This window comes from Phaenicophaeus curvirostris, chromosome 6 (assembly GCF_032191515.1).
Source record: "Phaenicophaeus curvirostris isolate KB17595 chromosome 6, BPBGC_Pcur_1.0, whole genome shotgun sequence".
Classification (NCBI taxonomy): Eukaryota; Metazoa; Chordata; class Aves; order Cuculiformes; family Cuculidae; genus Phaenicophaeus; species Phaenicophaeus curvirostris.
In genome coordinates this window covers 29,935,970-29,955,038 of record NC_091397.1, presented here as the reverse complement: position 1 = coordinate 29,955,038, position 19,069 = coordinate 29,935,970, and the positions used below count along the sequence as shown (strand labels likewise).

The following is a 19,069-nucleotide window of genomic DNA, read 5'->3' as shown; positions in this document are numbered from 1 at the left end:
ATACCAGGAACAGCAGATTTGGGTACAGATGTAAGTAAACTAGGACCAATGAAGATAAATTTATTTTGGCAGATAAAAAGGCACTATTTGCACAAATGAAACTGCTGATCTAGGCACTTCTCTGACAGAGCACTGTGCACCTGCTGACAACTGTTGATCCTGTCCTAATTAAGACTTACTATCTTACAGTATAATGCTATTCTCTCTTCTGTGTGTGAGTGGTCTAAGTGCCAGCAGCTGGAGACTTGCGTGCAGATCAAGGGAACGCATGATGGGAGCTCTGTGCTAGCAACTGGAGAGACCACACAGGCTTAGCATACTATATGCCAGCAGCTGGAGAATGGGATTGCAAATTGTAGGGGCCTGTTGGTCTGGGTTCTAGTGCCTGGAGAGATCAGTGTATGTGTGCATGATTCCCTTGTTAAATTTCTGTCCTGTGTGTACTTGTGTAATTTGCTAATGAACTTGCTTCAAAGCTGGACTGACAGATTAGCAGGAGATCTGCTTCTTGAAATACCAAGGTTTCAGCCAGTGACTGGGTAAGGAGTTTGTCCAATTATGGATAGATAGAGCCTATTTGAGATCCATGAATATGGTGCACATTCACTAGTGAACTGCAGTCCTCATGAGCTGGAGAGGAGGAAAAGGACTTGGCTATTGGTATTCCTGTTTGTGTGAATCTTGTTGGCTCTGTGTTAACAGTCTGTGTCCAGTCGTGTTATTGTCGTGTATGTATTGTGTCTTGTCTCTCTGGAGTGTATGTTTGGTCTTGCTCATGGCTGGACCTGCATATTGATCCAGCAGTATTCTATCTATGGAAATGGGATAGTTTTCGAGTTCAATAAGTTTTGCTTTGATGGACTAGGAAGGATGAATCCTGTGATTCCTAGAGCGAGAGAACTTGCTGAGTTAAGATTCCTAGACATAAGGAGAAATTTTTTTGCTAGGAATGGTGAGGCACTGAAACATGTTGCCCAGGGAAGTTGTGGATGCCCCATCCCTGGAGGTGTTCAAAGCCAGGTTGGATGCTGCCCATCAGAGTGGGGTTAGAACTAGATGATCTTTAATGTCCTTTCCAACCCAAACTATTCTAAGATTCTATGAATTCAGCAGCTCCCTTAACATGTGTCTTCTCTTTAGTTTGGAATTGAGTTTTATGTGTATTTATTGCTCTGTTTTTTTCTTAACCCCTCCTGCTTTCTCTCTTGTTCTTCCTGATCCAATATCTCTTTATTCATTTATAGACCAATCATATTCTCTTGTTGTTCTCAGATCTCATTCTAACTGACTTCTGATATTAATGTTTTCTTTATGACCTGTTTTTCTAAGGATTTATCTGTTTGAACTTTAGTTTGCATTCCAGTCTCCCTGTCAGTTTCTTTGTAGTCTGAAAACCAGCACTGAGCTGTATTAACTTTTGTGCAGTGTTTTGGTTTTTGTCGGTATGCTGTATTTAAGTATTTCTATTCCTTTGTTCTTCCCCTGAGATTTGGAATGTTGTGATAAGACTTTAAAATCTGTTTCCCAGATGTGAAAGGGAAAAAAATATAGAAAATTGGCTTTGAAGTATTTGGACAGGTTTATAGGCTGATTATCAAGCATCCAAGTAATATTAAATGGCATAAAATAATATATAGAAGAAATTATAGGAAGAAGTCTACAGACTGGTGGCTTTCTGGTTATTTTCTCTGGAATCTTCCCAGTACCACGTGCAAGGCTTGACAAGAGGACAAAATCTAACCAGTGGTCTGAAAAAGTGAAGGCATAGGGAATTTGGAGCACAAATGCTTTCTGGAAAGGAGTTCAAGAGATATCTCTCTGTTTTCAAGTCAAGAGTAGTACAGCAATAGCTTTCAACTTGACGTGAGTATTTTTCTTGCTCCAGTTCAAGATGTTGTTGTTAAAGAACCGCTCTCTAAAATCAAGCATAATTCCTGATGAAGTGATCATAGTTCAGCTTAATGTAGGAGCCACAAAAACTAAGGAATTCACTATGGTGGTGCTTAATATTGAAAAAAATGAAGCTGAAGTAAAACATTTGAATGTTATTTAGATTTCCCATAATGGAGAAATGCAAATACATGTAGCTGTTGGGATATATTTGACTTGGGTTTTTTTCAGGTTTTGATGAATTAACTTGTTATTGTGGCGAGTCCGTGATTTACCCTCCTGTCCCCTGTGGTACTCAGCCGCCAGAGTGTAAAAAAACATGCACCAGGCCACATGACTGTGATCATCCAGGTGAGTCAGGCTATGGAGTTTGACCTGGGTTTCTTGTTTTGGTTGGGATTTTTTAAAATTACAATACATACGTAGGTCTGTTTGAAAATATATTTGCTTTTTTGGTAGTTGTGAATATTTGCAGAAGTCTACACTTTAAAAGCCAACCAGCTAAACTTGTGATGAATACTAGTAGTGACACTTCTGACTGGTAAAAGCATCATTTTTTTTCCCCTGATAGTTATTAGTAGTCACAACGCATTAAATGCTGTATTCCAAAGATGCAGTGTTCTGTTGAAAGAGTTGGGTAATCTAGCAAACATGTAATTTCTGTGTTCCTTGCAATTACATTGGCTGAGGGCAAAAAATGTAGTACAGGTCAAACAGACATGCTTTCTGACAAATTCTGTTTGTTAGTATAGTGCTATTCTGAAGTTACAAAATTGTCTGCTATTTAACTTAGAAAATATGGAAGAATATTCACCTAAAAACTTGCCATCATAGTTTTTAAGAGTACTATAAAGAACAGGCTATCCTTGCATGAAGTGTCATACTTCCCATAATTTGTGTAGCTCTGAAATGCAAACTCATGTTTGGTAGTCTTTCATGTCTCCTATAATGCATTTGACTGAAGTATGCTAATAAAACTGTGCTAGCTTTTATATTTCTGTTACTACAGTGTACCATTCGTGTCACAGTGAGGAGAAATGTCCACCCTGTACCTATCTCACTCAGAAATGGTGTATGGGAAAGCATGAAGTAAGTTCTGGACACTTAATGTTTTTGAATACTAAATAATGTTCTGGGACTGTATGATTCTTTCTTGGACAGTGCCAGAAGAAGGTATGAACGGTAAACTTACTTCAAGATTTTTCATTTTTAGATGTCAGCTTTTTCCTCCTTTCTTCTAGCTGCGAAGCAATATTCCTTGTCATCTCACTGACATTTCCTGTGGACTTCGTTGCAATCAAATGTTAAAATGTGGAATGCATAAATGTAAAAGGATCTGTCATAAAGGAGAATGTCTTATAGATGAAGAATGTAAACAGCCATGTACTATTCCAAGGCTATATTGTAATCATCTCTGTATGGCTCCATGTCATCCTTCTTCACCCTGCCCGACAACATCCTGCTGCGCAAAGGTTAGGTACTCAAAGAAAATCCACTGCAAATTCACAGGCATATTGTATGGTTTAGTTATCAGCCAATAAGAGCTGTGACAAAAAAATGACATGTTCGTATATTGATAGCATGACATTTTTCCCATTAACTTATAATATTGACATTTAAAAAAAAATCACTTTTAATTAGCCATTAGTCCGCTAAAATAGGACTTTTAAAGCGAATAAATTTACCTCCATTGTGCCCCTCTATGGCCATAAAAGGACAAGCTGCTCTCTTGTGTGTTACAACAGGTTGATCTTCAGTGTGAGTGTGGAAGAAGAAAGGAGAGTATGATTTGCTCGGAAGCATCAAATACATATCAAAGGTTTGTACTGTAACAGTTCTTTTAATTCTTCATTGGGCCTAGTTCTTTGCAGTTTGCTTAAATTTCAGGCTGGACTAAATGTATTTAATTTACAAGCTTTTTCACACTTCTTTTTTGTACTTTCACAAGTGAGTTTTTTGGTTCCCCTGAGCTTTCATACCACCTATGCTGTACTAGAAAGCAGTCCTCTTTTCACTGTTATTAGTCTAACTGTGGGTGGTGTGTCACAGCTTGAATCTCCCATATATGGAACTCTACCTACAGAGAGCAATTAGATTCAGACTAGTTGGGCGTATCGGATTCAGGCTTCTGAATGTAGGTGGTTACATATAGCAGTCCACATGTGAGTTACTGCCCAAATGATGAAAGCTGAAGAGTGATTTTAAAGTTATTCTGAAATAGCTAAATTTAGGCAGGAGAGCTTTGGCATCTAAATCTTCTTTCTTAATATGCAAGCTGAGTCCTACTCCACTCTGTTTATTGCAGTAGGAACTTTTGAAATTAAAATAGCAAAACAGTAATAAATAAATAAACACACAACACCGCTCCCCCCTCACCTCCCCCCCTCCCGAACTTAATCTGGGGAGTTGACATGCAACCAGAGTTCTGCTCTGCATCCTGGAGAGTCACAGACTCTTCATCTTTCAAAGAAAACTTCCTAATGATTGTTTTATTGGGAACTTCTTGAGGGCCTCATACCATCCCAGCTTAGGATATGCTGCTTTTATTCCTACTCAGCACTACCCAGACACAAATTCTTACAGAAGGTGGCTTAGTATCTGCATAATAATAGGTTTTTAATACTACCTAATGAAAACAAGGAGAAAAAACTGGTAATCAGAAGGAATTAGAATCAATTGTTATTTTAACTACAACTCTTGAGGTTGCTGAAAGATTGAAGTTTTCTGATTCTGTGTGAGATAGGTTTGGCTTGTTTTCCCCATCATCTACACATTTGGGGAATCAAAAAACCAAACACCAACAAAACCCCAACCAAACAGAAAACCAGACACAACAAAGTAACTCATATAGTACATCTGCGGAAAGGTCAGCTAGATAATGTTTCTTAGAAAATTCAGATATCCCAGTACAGGAAAGATGAAACAGCTTTAAGCTTTGTCAGTGAAGGAATGCCCAAGGAACAAGAAAGGGAGTGTGCTGCTATATCTGTACATGGTGCAAGTCATAATGAGGTATCATCTAATGTCTCATTACCTAAAATTTGTCACCACCTGATAAATATGAAGCTGATCGTGCTTTTCAGTGGGTTTTTTATGTTATGTGGTCATCCTTGTTCCCAGTAGGTGATTAGCTTTCTGTGTACAATGCCAAACATATAGAAATAAACATATCCTTTTATCTGAATTTAACAGAAAAGATGGTTCAGAGGATAGAATGTCCTATTTTCAGGATTTTGTTTGAGAATGGTGTGGGATATTTCACTAAAAGCTGTTGTATATTTTAGTTATAGAAGTTTTAGCCTGAAAATCAGACTGGGAAGGCTTGCTGTTGAAGGGAATGATGAAGGATCTTTATAAAGAAATAGTAACTGTCTCAGGCATTTTGCTCTTTCATTATGGCTTATATCATCCATATTTTTTAAGCGAATTTCTACGTACTTTATAAATTCACTTTACAGGTTTCAGTTGTACACAGAAGAATCACATAAAAAGGCAACTACAGCTTTATAGTCAGCTGTAGTTTGAATATTAAGCAGGTGAGAAGAAAGAGTACTTGCATTCTCTAGTTTAGACTTGCTTAGAACTACTACTCTGAAAAATTCCCTGAAGAAGGATGTCCAGTTGTTAGTCTTGCTCCTAGATGTTTTAAGGGAGAAGAGAGTAACCTCTTAATTTACATTAGATTAGACTCCTAAAACCAAGTGATGTGAAACTAGGGTCCCATTCTTAAATCTGATGAGGAAATGGTCAGTCTGTCTTACTTTTTCTATCTGGAGGTTTAAACATGAAGCTTTATACACCTTTTCAAAGGTTTGTGTTGCCTCAAATGAAATTTAACGCTCTTGTTTTTCAGAATAGCTGCTATATCTATAGCCACTAAGTTAACAGATCTACAGCTTGGAGATTCAGTGGAAATCAGCAGGCTTATTACAAAAAAAGAAATGAAGCAGGCCAGGTAAGGAGGTACATTGAAAGCCTGAAACATAGGTGATGTGGAAAATGCATAATATTGTGAGCAAAATCTTAACTGAATAGCCTGACTATATTGTAACAATACTGCTAAAAGAATGTTTTGTAATTAGTTAGCAGTTCCTGTTTTTTGCTTTCCTGTGGAATAAGTTCTCTGTCATGGGCTGATTTGTGGCTATAAATATGTATTGAATAATATAATTGTGGTTTCAGAGTTTTTTCCTACCTAGCAAACTCCTTAGTGTTCCTCTGGCTTTTTTTTCAGATTTCTAGACAGTGTAACTTTTTGCTATTATCTTCTGTTTCAGTATCTGGCATTTTTTGTGGATGTTTAATAGGGTATATTTTCCCCTAGTCATCATCTTACTATTTATAAAATTTTTCTATTACCCTTCTTAGGGTACCCTTTCTATTACCCTTTTTAGATTTCTTATAGTATGTCAATTTAATTGATACTTCTGTGCTCTCATACTAGCTGGCACGGCAAATTTGCTTTTAAATCACAAAAACACTTGTGACTTAATTTTCGTGATTTTCTGTTCCTCTTGATGTTCCTCAGGATTGGAATAGCTTGTCTTTTTACTTCTAGTGGAATAGCTTGTCTTTTTACTTCTAGTGGAATAGCTTGTCTTTTTACTTTTAGTGGAATAGCTTGTCCTTTTATTTTTAGTGTCATTTCTCTAAGGAGAAGTCAAAATAGTGACACTTCCCATATAGTTGCTTCGTGACTTCCTGTAACCAAAAGCTCACACCAATGTATTTTAAGAACTGTAGCTGGTCATTCTGTTCTGTTTATTCGTGTAATGTCTGTTAAATTGGAGCACATTATTACCAATTTTCTGTGCTGAAATGATTTTAACAATTTTAGACAATTTTCTGTGCTGAAATGATTTTAACACTGAGTGTATAAGCAAGATGAACTAACACCAGAAATGACTCATGGGAGCGGCTGCATGTCCCAGACTCCAGCTACACTCTAGTGTCATACTTGAGAATAAAAGCTGGGCAGGGGAAAACAAGGTGCAAGAGGGAGAGCTGTACTAATTCCTGCATGCAACTTTAAAGAGCACGGTATTAGTACTATATAAGCATGATATAAGACAGAAACACATAGGAAACAGTAATTGAGTCTTTTTAGCCTACTGTGTTTTGTTTCAATTAAATGAATACTCAGAATCCGTAAAATGTAGACATTAATTGTTGTCTTTTGAATTACCGTAGAATAATCTCTGCTTTAGCCAAATTGAGCCTCAACTACTTTGTTTCTATTTGTATCATAATGCCAACCAGATGCAATTCCAGCTTCTCAGAAAAAGAATCACTGTTTATAGAAACCATTTGACAACGCTAGAACTCTGGAGGGAGAGTGAGGATGTGGAAGGGGAAGGAGGAGATAACTTTTTAAGCTGCCGAAGCTGCAAGTCTGTTGTAACAGCTGTATGCTTGCCAGGAGAGCAAGTAAGACACCAGTGTCTCTATTGCAAAGACTGAGACACCAATGTGTAGTATAATTTGTGTTGCAGTCACTGCTGCGTATCTTTCTATATGGGCAAACTTATATTGCTTTTTCCTTGGGCACTTGAAAATACCAGACATTAGTTTTCTTTGTGAAAATCTATCCTAATATGATATCCAAACCATGCCAAGTGGCCTTTATTTGAGAGCAGTCAGAGGGAATATTCTCTCTCTCCCACTATTTTATCTACGAAATACTGGAGCAAGGGGGAAAAGAGATAGTGGCCTATCATTACATTTATATATTGTCAGACCCCACAGTATATTCAAAGTAACTTAGAAATCTGCTTCATTCATTTACAGTAGCAGAATATTTTATGCAAACTGTGGAGAGATTGCCTTTCTGTGTTTCTCTCTGGTCCTGTTGGTAGACATTTTATACTGGTTGCCTTATTAGATTTTTTTATTATGGTTTCCTTATTGAGGTTTTGGTATTTTTGTGGCAAGTTTGGTCAGCTCTAGAGTAGCTTCTCTAAATTGCCTACATTCTTCTTTTAGAGAAGGAGAAAATTATTTTTGAGGCAGGTAACTTTAAACAGTACTAGGTTGATCCTAAAGTACGTTAGCTTTCTTCTGCCTGCTTTGAGTAAAACACCAGAAGTTCTGGGTCCTATAGCTGCGTGTCTTCATACGTAATATAAGTCACTAAATGAAACTATTTCCCTTGTAGAAATTTTTTTTCTTGAAATCAGGAAACTATTACAAACAGTATCAATTCATGTATGTAGTCTAAGGGGCAGAAGTTTGTAAATGCCACTGTGAAATTCTGGAAACTCTTGATCCTTCTCTCACATTTTAATCCCTTACAGTAAAATTATAAAATATTTTTCAAAGATGAGACAGAAAATGGAAATTTGTAATTCTACTGGCACAAGAAGTTATAGGCTCAGTTGAAATACTATTTTTTTCTTTTTTGGGGGTATATTATAATCCTTCATGCACATGGTTAACTTTCCTGTTTTCCCTGGCTGATAACTTTTTTTGAAGCACAGGAGCAAATGACCTTGTCACATCTTCCTTTACTAATTTCCCATCCTTCCTAGCATCCCCTCAATGCTAGTATCAAGTGCATTTTTTTTTTTTCTCACATGATCTTATTTACCAAAATAATAATATCTACTTCAAAAGCTGTGTTTCTCAGCTTCTATATGGCTTTGGTAATTGCTGCTTCTCTTGAAGACCTGCAGAAGGGCTTGTTTGCTGGAAGATCTTTGATTGTTGTTTGGTTTTAGCTGTATTATATGATCTAATACAATTAACTGTTCTCACACACTTCTTGCTTCTCTAGGCTGTGATAATCATATGACACCAATAAAATTACAGTTTAAAAAGTATGAGTAGCAGCAGTGATTCTAACTGTATTTTTCTTTCATAATTCAGATTGCAGTGTGATGAAGAATGCTTAGCTCTTCAGAGGAACAGGTGGGTAATGATCTTGCTTGCCTTTTTTTCAGAAGTAGTCCAGGTTCAGAAAGTTTTAAGTTAGGATTTACGTTGGGATACAGGAGACTTCAGAGGGAGAGTTTACCAGTCAGGTTCTTGGCAGTCTTGTACAAACAAAAATAAACCATCCAGCTTGTTGGGTTACAGAAAGCACTGAGCAATCACTTGAGGACAATTAATCTTATCCAGTTTGCTCAACACTGCTGTTCCTTTGGGGGGAGAAAACTTTAGGGTTCCCATTTCTCCTCATATTTAGCTTTATTCCCACACTAAAGAACTGGTAAATATGGAAGGGTCTATATTCAGTGATCTTAGAACTTACTAGAATGCTCTGGTGAAAAGTTGTATACAAATAGTTTCAAATGTACAGACTGTCGTTTGCAAGCTGTTCATCTGTGTTAATAACCCATGTCTTTACTCTTCAGTGACAACATGTTTGGGAGGCTGGGGGTATTTGTGTGTTTACTTTCGTTCAGTTCTGGTTTTGTAATGTTTTGGTTTTCCCTCCTACTTTCAAATTCAGGCATCTTGCTGAGGCTCTTGAAATAGATGATAATTCTGATCCTTTTAACATCCGTTCTTCTGGACCAAAGTACAGTGACCTTCTGAAAGAAGATGCAAGGTATGTGTTCCACCGATGACAGGTGCCATAGGTAAACAGTGCTGAGAGCAAAGTGCAGAATATTTCTAGTTGCTCTTTGTTAAAGTGCCCATGTTTAGTCTTCTCCCCAGCCTTGAGGCAAAGGAGGTGTATGCTTCTCAAGACCTCCCAAATGAGAACCTGAAAAGTAAAAAGTCCCTAATAGGTTGCTTCGTTCTGTAACAAGCACAGATTTAAATGGGAACATAATTTTCCAACATTGTTCTTACTATGAATCAGTATCTTCTCACATCTCCACTGCTTCATACGACCAACCCTCATTTCGGTGCTCCATGCTAACTTTTCAAGACAAATACAAAAGTGATAGCTAAGTAATGAAATATGTTCTCATAGCCTGTCCCTCTGCCAATCTATTTTTTTTTGCCTTATTGTCTTCATTTTAAAAAACGACAAAATGGAATTAAAATGATTGATGCAGAGCTATGCCTATGCCAGTGCTCACTGCAAAAGAGGGCTTCTAGACAGAAACATCTTAAATTAGTCAATAGAAAGTCAAGGTAATATCAAAAGCATTGCATTAATAAAATACTGTTCAATTTTGACTGATAGGAAGGGATCAGGCACATTTTTTAAAAACATACTTAAATGATGAGTGTCATCTAAGAAGCTTTTCCTTTTGTGTATGTTTGTAGGCATGACATTATTTTTTTACCAGCTCTGTCTTTTTAGAACAGCTAAATGTTGTTTTGCTTTTGTTTCACTATCCTAATAATACATGATATTCATATTTTTGTGAGGGAATTTGCTACTTGAAAATTTTTTATTTAATTTGCTCATGAGTTAAGATGAGTGAAAATTTTACATAAATAGCCACACAGAATTTAAAAGTAAATCACCTCTTACTTTACTCTCAACTGATTAGCCTACTGCAAGATAAGAGCTGAGTGTTTTCATTGTGGAGTGAATGCTTTCTTGTATTTGCACTTAAAATTAGTATTTTATAAGGTCAGTTCTCTTAAGTGTGTGTAGAATGTTTTGCTCTGTGTCTTTCAGCAAACAAAGCACACATTTTCACTTTCTTACTGTTAGATGTCTTGTGTTCTGCATGTAATCCTATGTTTTTCTTTAGAGTACAATCCAATGTCGCCTTCCTGTCAGCCATTCTCTAATCATAGGGCAGTGTTCATCTTTCATGAACTGAACTGACCAGAATCATGCACCATATTCCAGATGGTCTAAAGGATACCTTGAAAAGTAGCCTTAATGCTTCTGTGCTTCTCTATGAAATTCTCTCTTCTCAATCCTTTTGTGATTTTACTTGCATTTCCTTTGTAGCCACTCTATGTTGGCAACTTACGATGTAACTAATACACCCAGGCTATTCTTACTGATTCACAGCTAAAAGCAAAAGTTTTTTAGTCTTTAAGTCAATGACTTTGCACATTGAATTGCTGGATTGCATTTATCTAGTCTGCCAGATAAATGAGTTTCTCCCTGTATTAACATATCTCTCTTTATATGAGCAACAGTCTTTAATGGCTTCATGAACTTCCTTGACTGCTCTTAGTGATCTTTTGCCATTGACAGTGTTCCAAAAGATCTGGGTTACACTGCCATTATGTACATCCTGCCATTATGAGGGTATCTCTTATAGTATTTTTTTCACATAGCTCAGCATTCTGTCTGAGTTTTGACAGGTGCACTTGTTCTTGCTTGAGCAGGTCACTCCAGTAATGCAAGAGTTCAGGGCTTGTGGTTTTCTGCAGAGCATAAGTTGTTCTGTTTGTATGGTGAGAGATATGACAGCTGCCTTCCTGTTCATTCAGGATCACTGGCTCAAGAAGGTGGCAGTTGCCAAAGCAATGAGTGGAATGTGGTGATGTTATGTTGTTTAGGCACTCCATTGATCTGGTTTTGTGTTGGTCTGGAATGGTGCCTGTACTTTAAGAAATTAAGTTATTTACTACTCACCAGCTTTGAGATATGAAATATCCTTTCCTCATGGGGATTGTGCCGTATCAAGTTAGGAGTTTGTCTACCTGCTTATTTAAGAACAGAACGCAAAGCTCACGCTTAATGTGAAGGACTTTATCTACTGTGGCTAAGCAAGTTAAAAAAAAAAACAAAACCAGACTTTTTAACAATCCGTAATATCTCATATAAAGAACGTCTTGTTTGCTTGCAAGTAGCCTTATACTGCTTTCTTTATTCTTATTAGTTTATGTTCAATGACTTGAAGACTAAAATTGGTACACTTTTCCTCTGTCTTGGAAAAGAACTCTGCTCTGTTTACACAGTCCCTGTTTTTGTGTCTAATCATGTATTCTGATTAAGTGAATTGCATTAATGATAGGTAATTTAAAAGCACTGAAATTGCAACTTTGCAATCTACATTATCCATTTGAAAATGTAGAATTGTATTGTCAGAGATACAATTGAAGGATAAATACACCTTTGTAGCTATCTGCAGTATATGTACTGCAAAGCTAGTCTGAGAAATAAAGTTAGATCTGATTCAGAATTGGCAGATCAATCTGAAAGTTGCATCACAGACCTTTATGGTGGGTTCCAAGGTTGAAGGGAAATTAATTTTTGTTATAGTGATGGCATACTAACATTTTTTTTAATGTAAATATTTTAATACAGAAACTGTGCTCTCACATCTGCTTCTGCATCAGACAATTGAGCCCTTTTATTTTGTTTTTGTTGAATATGTTACAAAAGATGAAGATATTCTACCTTTGTACACTGTATTACCTCATTTACCTAGAATGCTGTTCTTGCAGGAAGGATTTAAAATTTGTCAGTGACATTGAGAAGGAAATGAGAATGCTTGTGGAAGCTGTGAATAAGGTCAGTATTCAGATATTCTGTATGACTTTAAGAAACAGTTTAGTTTGGGGGAGTTTGATGTTACTAAAGTATTAATACTAATGCTTATTAGTTGACATTAGATCTATTGGGATCAGAATGTGCATTTTAAATATACATAGAAAAAACGTTTAGGAGACATATGAATTCAGGATCATTTTGGTTACAGCTAAGCTTTGTTTAAAGATTCAGCCTGTGCTAGACTTCAATGCATCAGTGAATGATCATTAGTTTTTTGATATCCATGAATGAATATTAACTGTCAAAGGTAGTGTTTAAAGGTTCATACTTTGAGGAGAAGGCCTAGGTTCTTCTGATCCCTTTAGTGGAGCTTGCTCACAGATTTGTAAATACCTTCCTGCATTTTCCAGTGTGTGAGGTAGTCACTCCTCTCATGAGGAGTTTCTTGTCCTTCATGTACCTGGAAGTGGGTTCCATCACCTTCCAAGGGATTAAGGTGTGAGGGTCCCTATGTCCTTCTTGCTCATCTTGGAGATAGAGTTTTCCTTACTCAAATGCTTGTCTATATGCTGTAAGTGTTGTAATAGGGTGGGAGGTTTATTACTGTTTACTGCTATGTAAAGTTTATATCCTGACAGCATGCAATTACCATGAAGACTTAGGGAAAAAATTGACAATAGTTTCTGATGCAGCTACTATTCATAACTTAGCTATTTTATAATCTAAGAGCAGGTAGATATTAACTGTCTATTTACAACCTAGCTACAATGAACCTCTTGCTCTATTGCATGTGGTCTTGTTACACTCATTTATGTGACTGACCTTTTGTGTATCTACGTTGACTACTCCTAGGACCTTCTCCTTCATGTATCTAAAAATGGCTTCTAAAAGGACTTGCTCTATGATTTTTCCCCAGGCTTTGAAGTGTAGCTGATCAACCCATAGATCTTTTTTAATATAACAATTGCATTAAAATTTGTCTTTGTTAACTGAAATTAAAACTACAATTTTTTTTTTAAATGTAATAAAAAGCCTGTTGATGCCATTGCATGGCAGATTTTGCAGATAAATAGCTTCTTTGGTTGAAGGATAAATACACCTTTGTAGCTATCTGCAGTATATGTACTGCAAAGCTAGTCTGAGAAATAAAGTTAGATCTGATTCAGAATTGGCAGATCAATCTGAAAAATAAAAATTCAGAGAAAAATCATTTTATACTGCTTCTTTGATGTGTAAGTAAAATGGTTATTTTCAGGATTTGTATTTAACGCTTACAAGATGTGTGTATACTTTGAGGTGCTGGAAATAATAGAGAAAATGTAATTTAAATTTTTGGAAATAAATGTATGTTTGTTTTTATGAGTTTTCTGTCAATGCTAAGGTATTAACAAATTGTGATACTAGTTTTGTCATAATTGCAAAATTTTAGAAGTAGAAGTATTCTCTTTTTGTTTTCTTTTCTCTTCCCCTTGGCCCCCATGAAGGAAGGAAAACTTCACCATTTTTTTTTAACCTTTTCTATTGAATTCAGGGCAAACATACCAAGAAGAGCCGCTGTTACCCGCCAATGAACAGAGATCACCGACGAATCATCCATGAATTAGCTCAGGTTTATGGCATTGAAAGCGTGAGCTATGACAATGAACCAAAGCGTAATGTTGTTATCACTGCAGTGAAGTATGTAATTCATTATTGTTTTCAATTCTATTAACTTAAATTATTAAATAATTGGATGTTTTTATTGCTTACTTGAATGAGTTTCTTTACAATGCAATTTGCAACATGCAGTATTTTCTGGTAGGAATTTTCTTCAAATCAGTTTGTAAACTGATAATTTCATGGGCTTCTATTTCCACTCAGCAAGTAGATCTTCAGAGAAGAAAACCTGATTAGAAATAAAAAAAGCTAAGAAAAGATTTTGCCAGGCTGTTTTATGTTAATCTTAGCAATAACATTTTCTCTTTGTCATGTACTAAATTTGATAGATCAAATTTGGAAAAGCTTATTTAAGAAAAAGAAATGGATGGAAGCTGGGGGTGTGAGAAATTAGTGAAGAGGATAAAGGGTCAGAGAAAGGAGCAGCTTTAAAAACAAAGATGTATCCTGCCACTTGGGAATGGGAGGCCTTCATCTGTGGTTTTAGGAAAAATTGGATACTCGTTCATTCCTTTGCGTTTTTCAGGGAATAGCGTACAATGCAAGAACGCACATGCTGCTAGTTCAGCTCTGATAGTCATACAGGCACGGAGCAGTCTACTAAGAATATTCTTCAGCTGCATAGCAATGTTTCTTATTTCAGTGGATCCATCCAAAGCTTCTTTCCATTGTCTTTATTTTCCACTTCTTCAAGATATAAAAAAATGAGGTCTCAGATGAGTAAAAGCTCAAGTTCCAGGATGATATTTTTGAGTATTTCACAATAGCATCTTCAAGTTCAGGAGCTAATAGTCACTAAGATGTCCAAGTGGTTTAATTTTGTTTCATCCTTTTCTCAGATTCCCCATAGAAATCCCCTATTATGGGCTGCTCTGGATACAAATACAAAATGATGGTAGGCAAAGAGTTCCTCTTCACACTCCCCCATTTTGTCATTGAAATGGTAACATCATCGTACAGGTTGGTCAGAGGAGTGACTCTTGGTGCTAAGAAAGCTTCCTCCAACCAGACTTCTTCCCCTTCCAGATATCAAGGAGCAAATACCACAAATCTGCATTGCCTCAGCCCCTGCTCCCATTATCATTCCACCACATAAGTAAGAGTTGGTCATGCTGTTAGAATCACTGATTTACAGCACTGCCAATGTCTATTCCCATAGAGAACATTCTCAGTATTGACTGTCAAGGTTGATATGAATTACAGTTCCGGTGTCATTTGAAGTATAAGACCCCGAGTGAATCCTTGCAAGTGCCCTTCTCTGTGCTTCCCCCATTGGTCATCTTTGTGGTCACCCATCTTTTTGAGCAGTTGCAATACCAGATTCCTTCTGATCCTGGTTCAAAGGTAATATCCAGACTGGTATGGTTATAGAGGAAAGTTTTCCAAGTTGAGACTTGTACTTCACTGTACCTGTCAATGGTTTCTTGAAGTCTTCTCATTTGAATTTCTTCCTCCTATGAATAACGCTGGATGTCAGAGCCTGTTAAGGGGTGTCTGCTTGTTGTTATATAGTGACCAGTGTTTTTAAGCATCTTGTATGAACTTGAGACATCCTGGGAGTGTTTTTGAGAGCAGTCGTTCCTGTAAAGCCCATCCTTTTCCTTCCAGGAAGAACAATACGGTACAAAAGAACAAAAGTCTCGCCTCATTAACAACAGGGCCTTCAGGAAGGTGACTAGGCCCCTGCACAATATTAGCACTGAGAAAACCACACTATGCCATAGTCTAATTGATGTCTTCTCTATTATTCCTCAGCCAGGATTTTTTTTCCTTTCAATTAATTGAGTCTGTAGACAGTTCAGGAGTGTTTAGCTAGCTGCAGGCAACACAAAACCTGCAGGAACAAAGACATAAAGTAATTGAATCCACTGTAACTATACAAAACACCCTTATGGGATCATGGCAATTGTATCACAAAAGGCAAAACTGTACATTGCAGTGGCCGTGTTGAAAGGATGTTACATACTCTGAGGAAACAGAATTCCTCTTCGGCTTCTTTAAGCTTTTCTGGACATGCTTCAGTACTTACTCTCCAGGTACAAGTTTATTTTCCTTAACTTAACAGCTTTTCTGATATCTGGAATAACTTCTTTTCCAATTTGACAGAAATTGTGATGACTTCCTGAAGGTACTCTATTGCTTTAAGGACTTTTATTCTGCCATTCACTCTCTAGGAATTTCCTCGTTTACTATGAGGAAAAAGTTACCTTTCTTCACACCCTCTTTGCAATCATGGAGGCCTTTTCCAATGACTACATCCCAGTGCCTCTAACCTCTAGGCCTTTTTGAGCAATTTAAACACATATAATGCTATAGGTTACCAGACAAGGTGTCTTTAACAACAGTCCTGCTCCAGGAAAGAGCTACATCTTTCTTACTGTTTTTCCTTCAATCTTGACATTGCTTGCCCTGAGAATAGTATGTTTTGCCTTTTGATAGCTTATGACATAGGATATGTGAAGTGTAGCCAATCAGGAGACTGAGAGTCACTTGTTCCTTATTCCACCCAGCTGTATCAGCTTTTGGAGACACTTCTCACAAAAACCTTTTCTGTTTGAAAGCTTATGGATCATTATCACAAGACTACACGGAGTCAGTTCTGGACAGATTTGCAGGCAAAGAATTATATAGTAGTTCATAGCAAAATAGATCAATGCTGATCCATTCTGGAGTTATAAAAATGGAACTTCCGGTCTTTGAGAAGATAAGTTTTAGTCCTCATTTCCAAGGTTGTTTTATACAACAAGCTGTCTTGTCAGCACTACTAGTGCCTTATGGTCAGCAGATAGTTCTGTTCCTGCTTTTCAGGGGAGGGCTGCTAAAAACTTGTCATCTCAACTTTGTTGCTTGGGGCAGGCCATTGTCTTTTTTTCCCTTACTTTTGAGAATGAGTTAATACAACGAAGTATGGCAGCTTTCATATCAAAATGTCCAGAGTACTTGCAGAGCCTTTTGGTTCTATCTCCACAGTTCTATTACAACTGATGCTAGATAAACATGATTTACATTAGCATGAAGGGAGGGTCTGCTTTCTTTCTATTTTCTGTCAATTGATTAGTCAAGGTGTTTTGGGGTTTTATTTGTACAGCTATTTAGTTAAGTTCAGTTGTTTTTCTTCCAGATGAACTGAATATAATTGACTGTTTGGTTTTCTGTTTGTTTTTGTTTTTTTTTTTAACCAAACCAACAATGAATAAAAATATTCACAGAATTTGGGGGAGACCGGAATCAGTCTAGTATTGTCTGTCCTGTCCTGTGTCACCAAGGTATACAAGAAGTGGTATACGTTTTACTTGAGTGCAAATTGATAAATTTTTGTGTCTAAAGCATGTGTGGTTTTGTGGCTGGACAGTCCACTGTAACTCTCCTGTGCATTTATTTCAAGGGACACTAAATCGATTTAAAGCAAAACCATAGCTAGGCCTTGTTTTGACCGAAGCAAATTTAGCTCCAGGATCTCTTTGTAATTGTCCACGAGGCTTTGATTCCTTCTCATTTTTAACGATTTCTTAACCCTCTGCATCCTGGGAACATTTCATTTCAGAGCAGAGTTACTGTATTTACTCCCTTAGAATGAAAGAACATTCTCTTTTCTAGTAAGGTTATTTTTAGCTAATTAGAAATAAGCGCACATGTATTCTTCCATGTGTTCTGGTTTTCTGCATTCTGGAACTCTAATTTTCTTTTTTATGTTTTAACAATGTACTTGGTGAAGGCCCTTCTAACCTTGGGGTTTTTTTGGCCCACAGATATTTGTGGAAATGAAAGAATACAACAAAAAATTCTCCCATCTACTTTTCTTCTCTTTTAGTCTTTTCAGGTAGAGCTCTATCTACAGTTGAAGGTAACTGAATGTGGGAGCATTTGGCTTTAAATGCCAAGCTTGGAGGTAAATGAGTGGAGGAGGTTTTACCATTTTATACAGGAGGAAAAAATTAGCTGTTCTCAGGCACTAATATACTTGCTGTTAAATGTACATGTAAAGGTAATCTTGAAAAATTTTTGGTCAGTGGCAAGTTTGGGGTTTTTTTTCCAGATAATGAATGTTTTCACTGTGGGGGAGATGAAGACACTTTTCTTTTCATTTGTGTTTGCAAGATTTTGCAGTTAATTTGAAAAGACTGCACATAGTCAGTTTAAATCAATACCGAAATGGGGTCAGGAATCATTATTTCATATTTTAGTGGACTGCTGACTTACCTTGAGAATGCATTGGAGTTTTTCATGTATATTGCCACAGTATCACCAGAATAGGCCATTATATTTTCAGAACTGATGGAAAAAAGACATGATGGAAATAAGACAAGGACTTAATATTTTTATGCTCTGAAATAAAACTGCTTTATACTGATGTGAGATTTCAACTGCTTGGAGCTCTAGAGGGGATGGGGAAAAAATATGAATTATCAGTTACCTGCCCTCCTGTATTGGAGAAAATACTGCCCTGCACAAGAGCTGTAGGATAGCACTTGCATTGCAAATGGGACAAGCACAAGTGGGAAGCTTTGTTGTGTGGTTATGATCAAGTAATAGATTATAACTAGGCTGGAGGGCAGGAAGAGCTTTTTTTTTTTCTCCCCTAATGCATAATATTATTTTTCTGATCTTGTTCACCTGGGCTAGCTGACAAGGAAGAGGCAATGTTGCTGCATTATTCCTGGGAGAGTGCTGCTTAGCTGGGCTACTTTGAGTGCGGAGTGATAAAAGAGTTTAAGATGACTTAATGACGGAATTTAAGAATATACTTCCAAAACATGATATAATATATTGTGAAGATGCAGTGAACTGTGTTCATGATGCTAAGTTAAGCTATTAAGTTGTTGCTTCTGATCTTATACCTGTTCTGTGAAAGAACATATATATGTTGCCCTAGAATGCAAGTATTGCATTTTCTGTACTTTAACATTTGATCGTGTTGTGTACTTCATAGTAGAAAGGACTTGTGCATTTTGCATGTGGAAAGGAAGGAGTCTGGACACCAACATTCAAATCTAAGTAAGGTGCTTCTGCATCATTGATAGACAGCGATCAACAGACTGTTTAGAATACTGGATATCCTGCTCTTGGTAATGAAATTGAACTTGGTACACTATTGGTCTCCATGGTTGGAAAAATTAAATACTTGTGTAGATGATTAAGTAAACAAGTATGAGCCCTGACACC

General features: G+C 36.9%; 1 protein-coding gene across 5 annotated transcripts in view; it reads left to right on the top strand.

Annotated features, from left to right (window-relative positions):
• NFX1 (nuclear transcription factor, X-box binding 1) overlaps positions 1–19,069 on the top strand; it is a 62,014-nt gene that overhangs the window by 37,258 nt on the left and 5,687 nt on the right. For 2 of the 5 annotated variants that reach the window (XR_011337650.1, XM_069859705.1), the window contains exons 14-22: positions 2,122–2,241; positions 2,900–2,979; positions 3,132–3,362; positions 3,636–3,709; positions 5,744–5,845; positions 8,755–8,796; positions 9,341–9,439; positions 12,205–12,271; positions 13,782–13,927. Coding sequence is in view for 3 of the 5 variants with exons in the window: in XM_069859705.1 (XP_069715806.1) it covers positions 2,122–2,241; positions 2,900–2,979; positions 3,132–3,362; positions 3,636–3,709; positions 5,744–5,845; positions 8,755–8,796; positions 9,341–9,439; positions 12,205–12,271; positions 13,782–13,927 (961 nt within the window). In the remaining 2 variants the exon portion in view is untranslated. The remainder of the gene's footprint in view (positions 1–2,121; positions 2,242–2,899; positions 2,980–3,131; positions 3,363–3,635; positions 3,710–5,743; positions 5,846–8,754; positions 8,797–9,340; positions 9,440–12,204; positions 12,272–13,781; positions 13,928–19,069) is intronic. The other 3 variants (XR_011337651.1, XM_069859706.1, XM_069859707.1) reach the window with 3 other exon arrangements.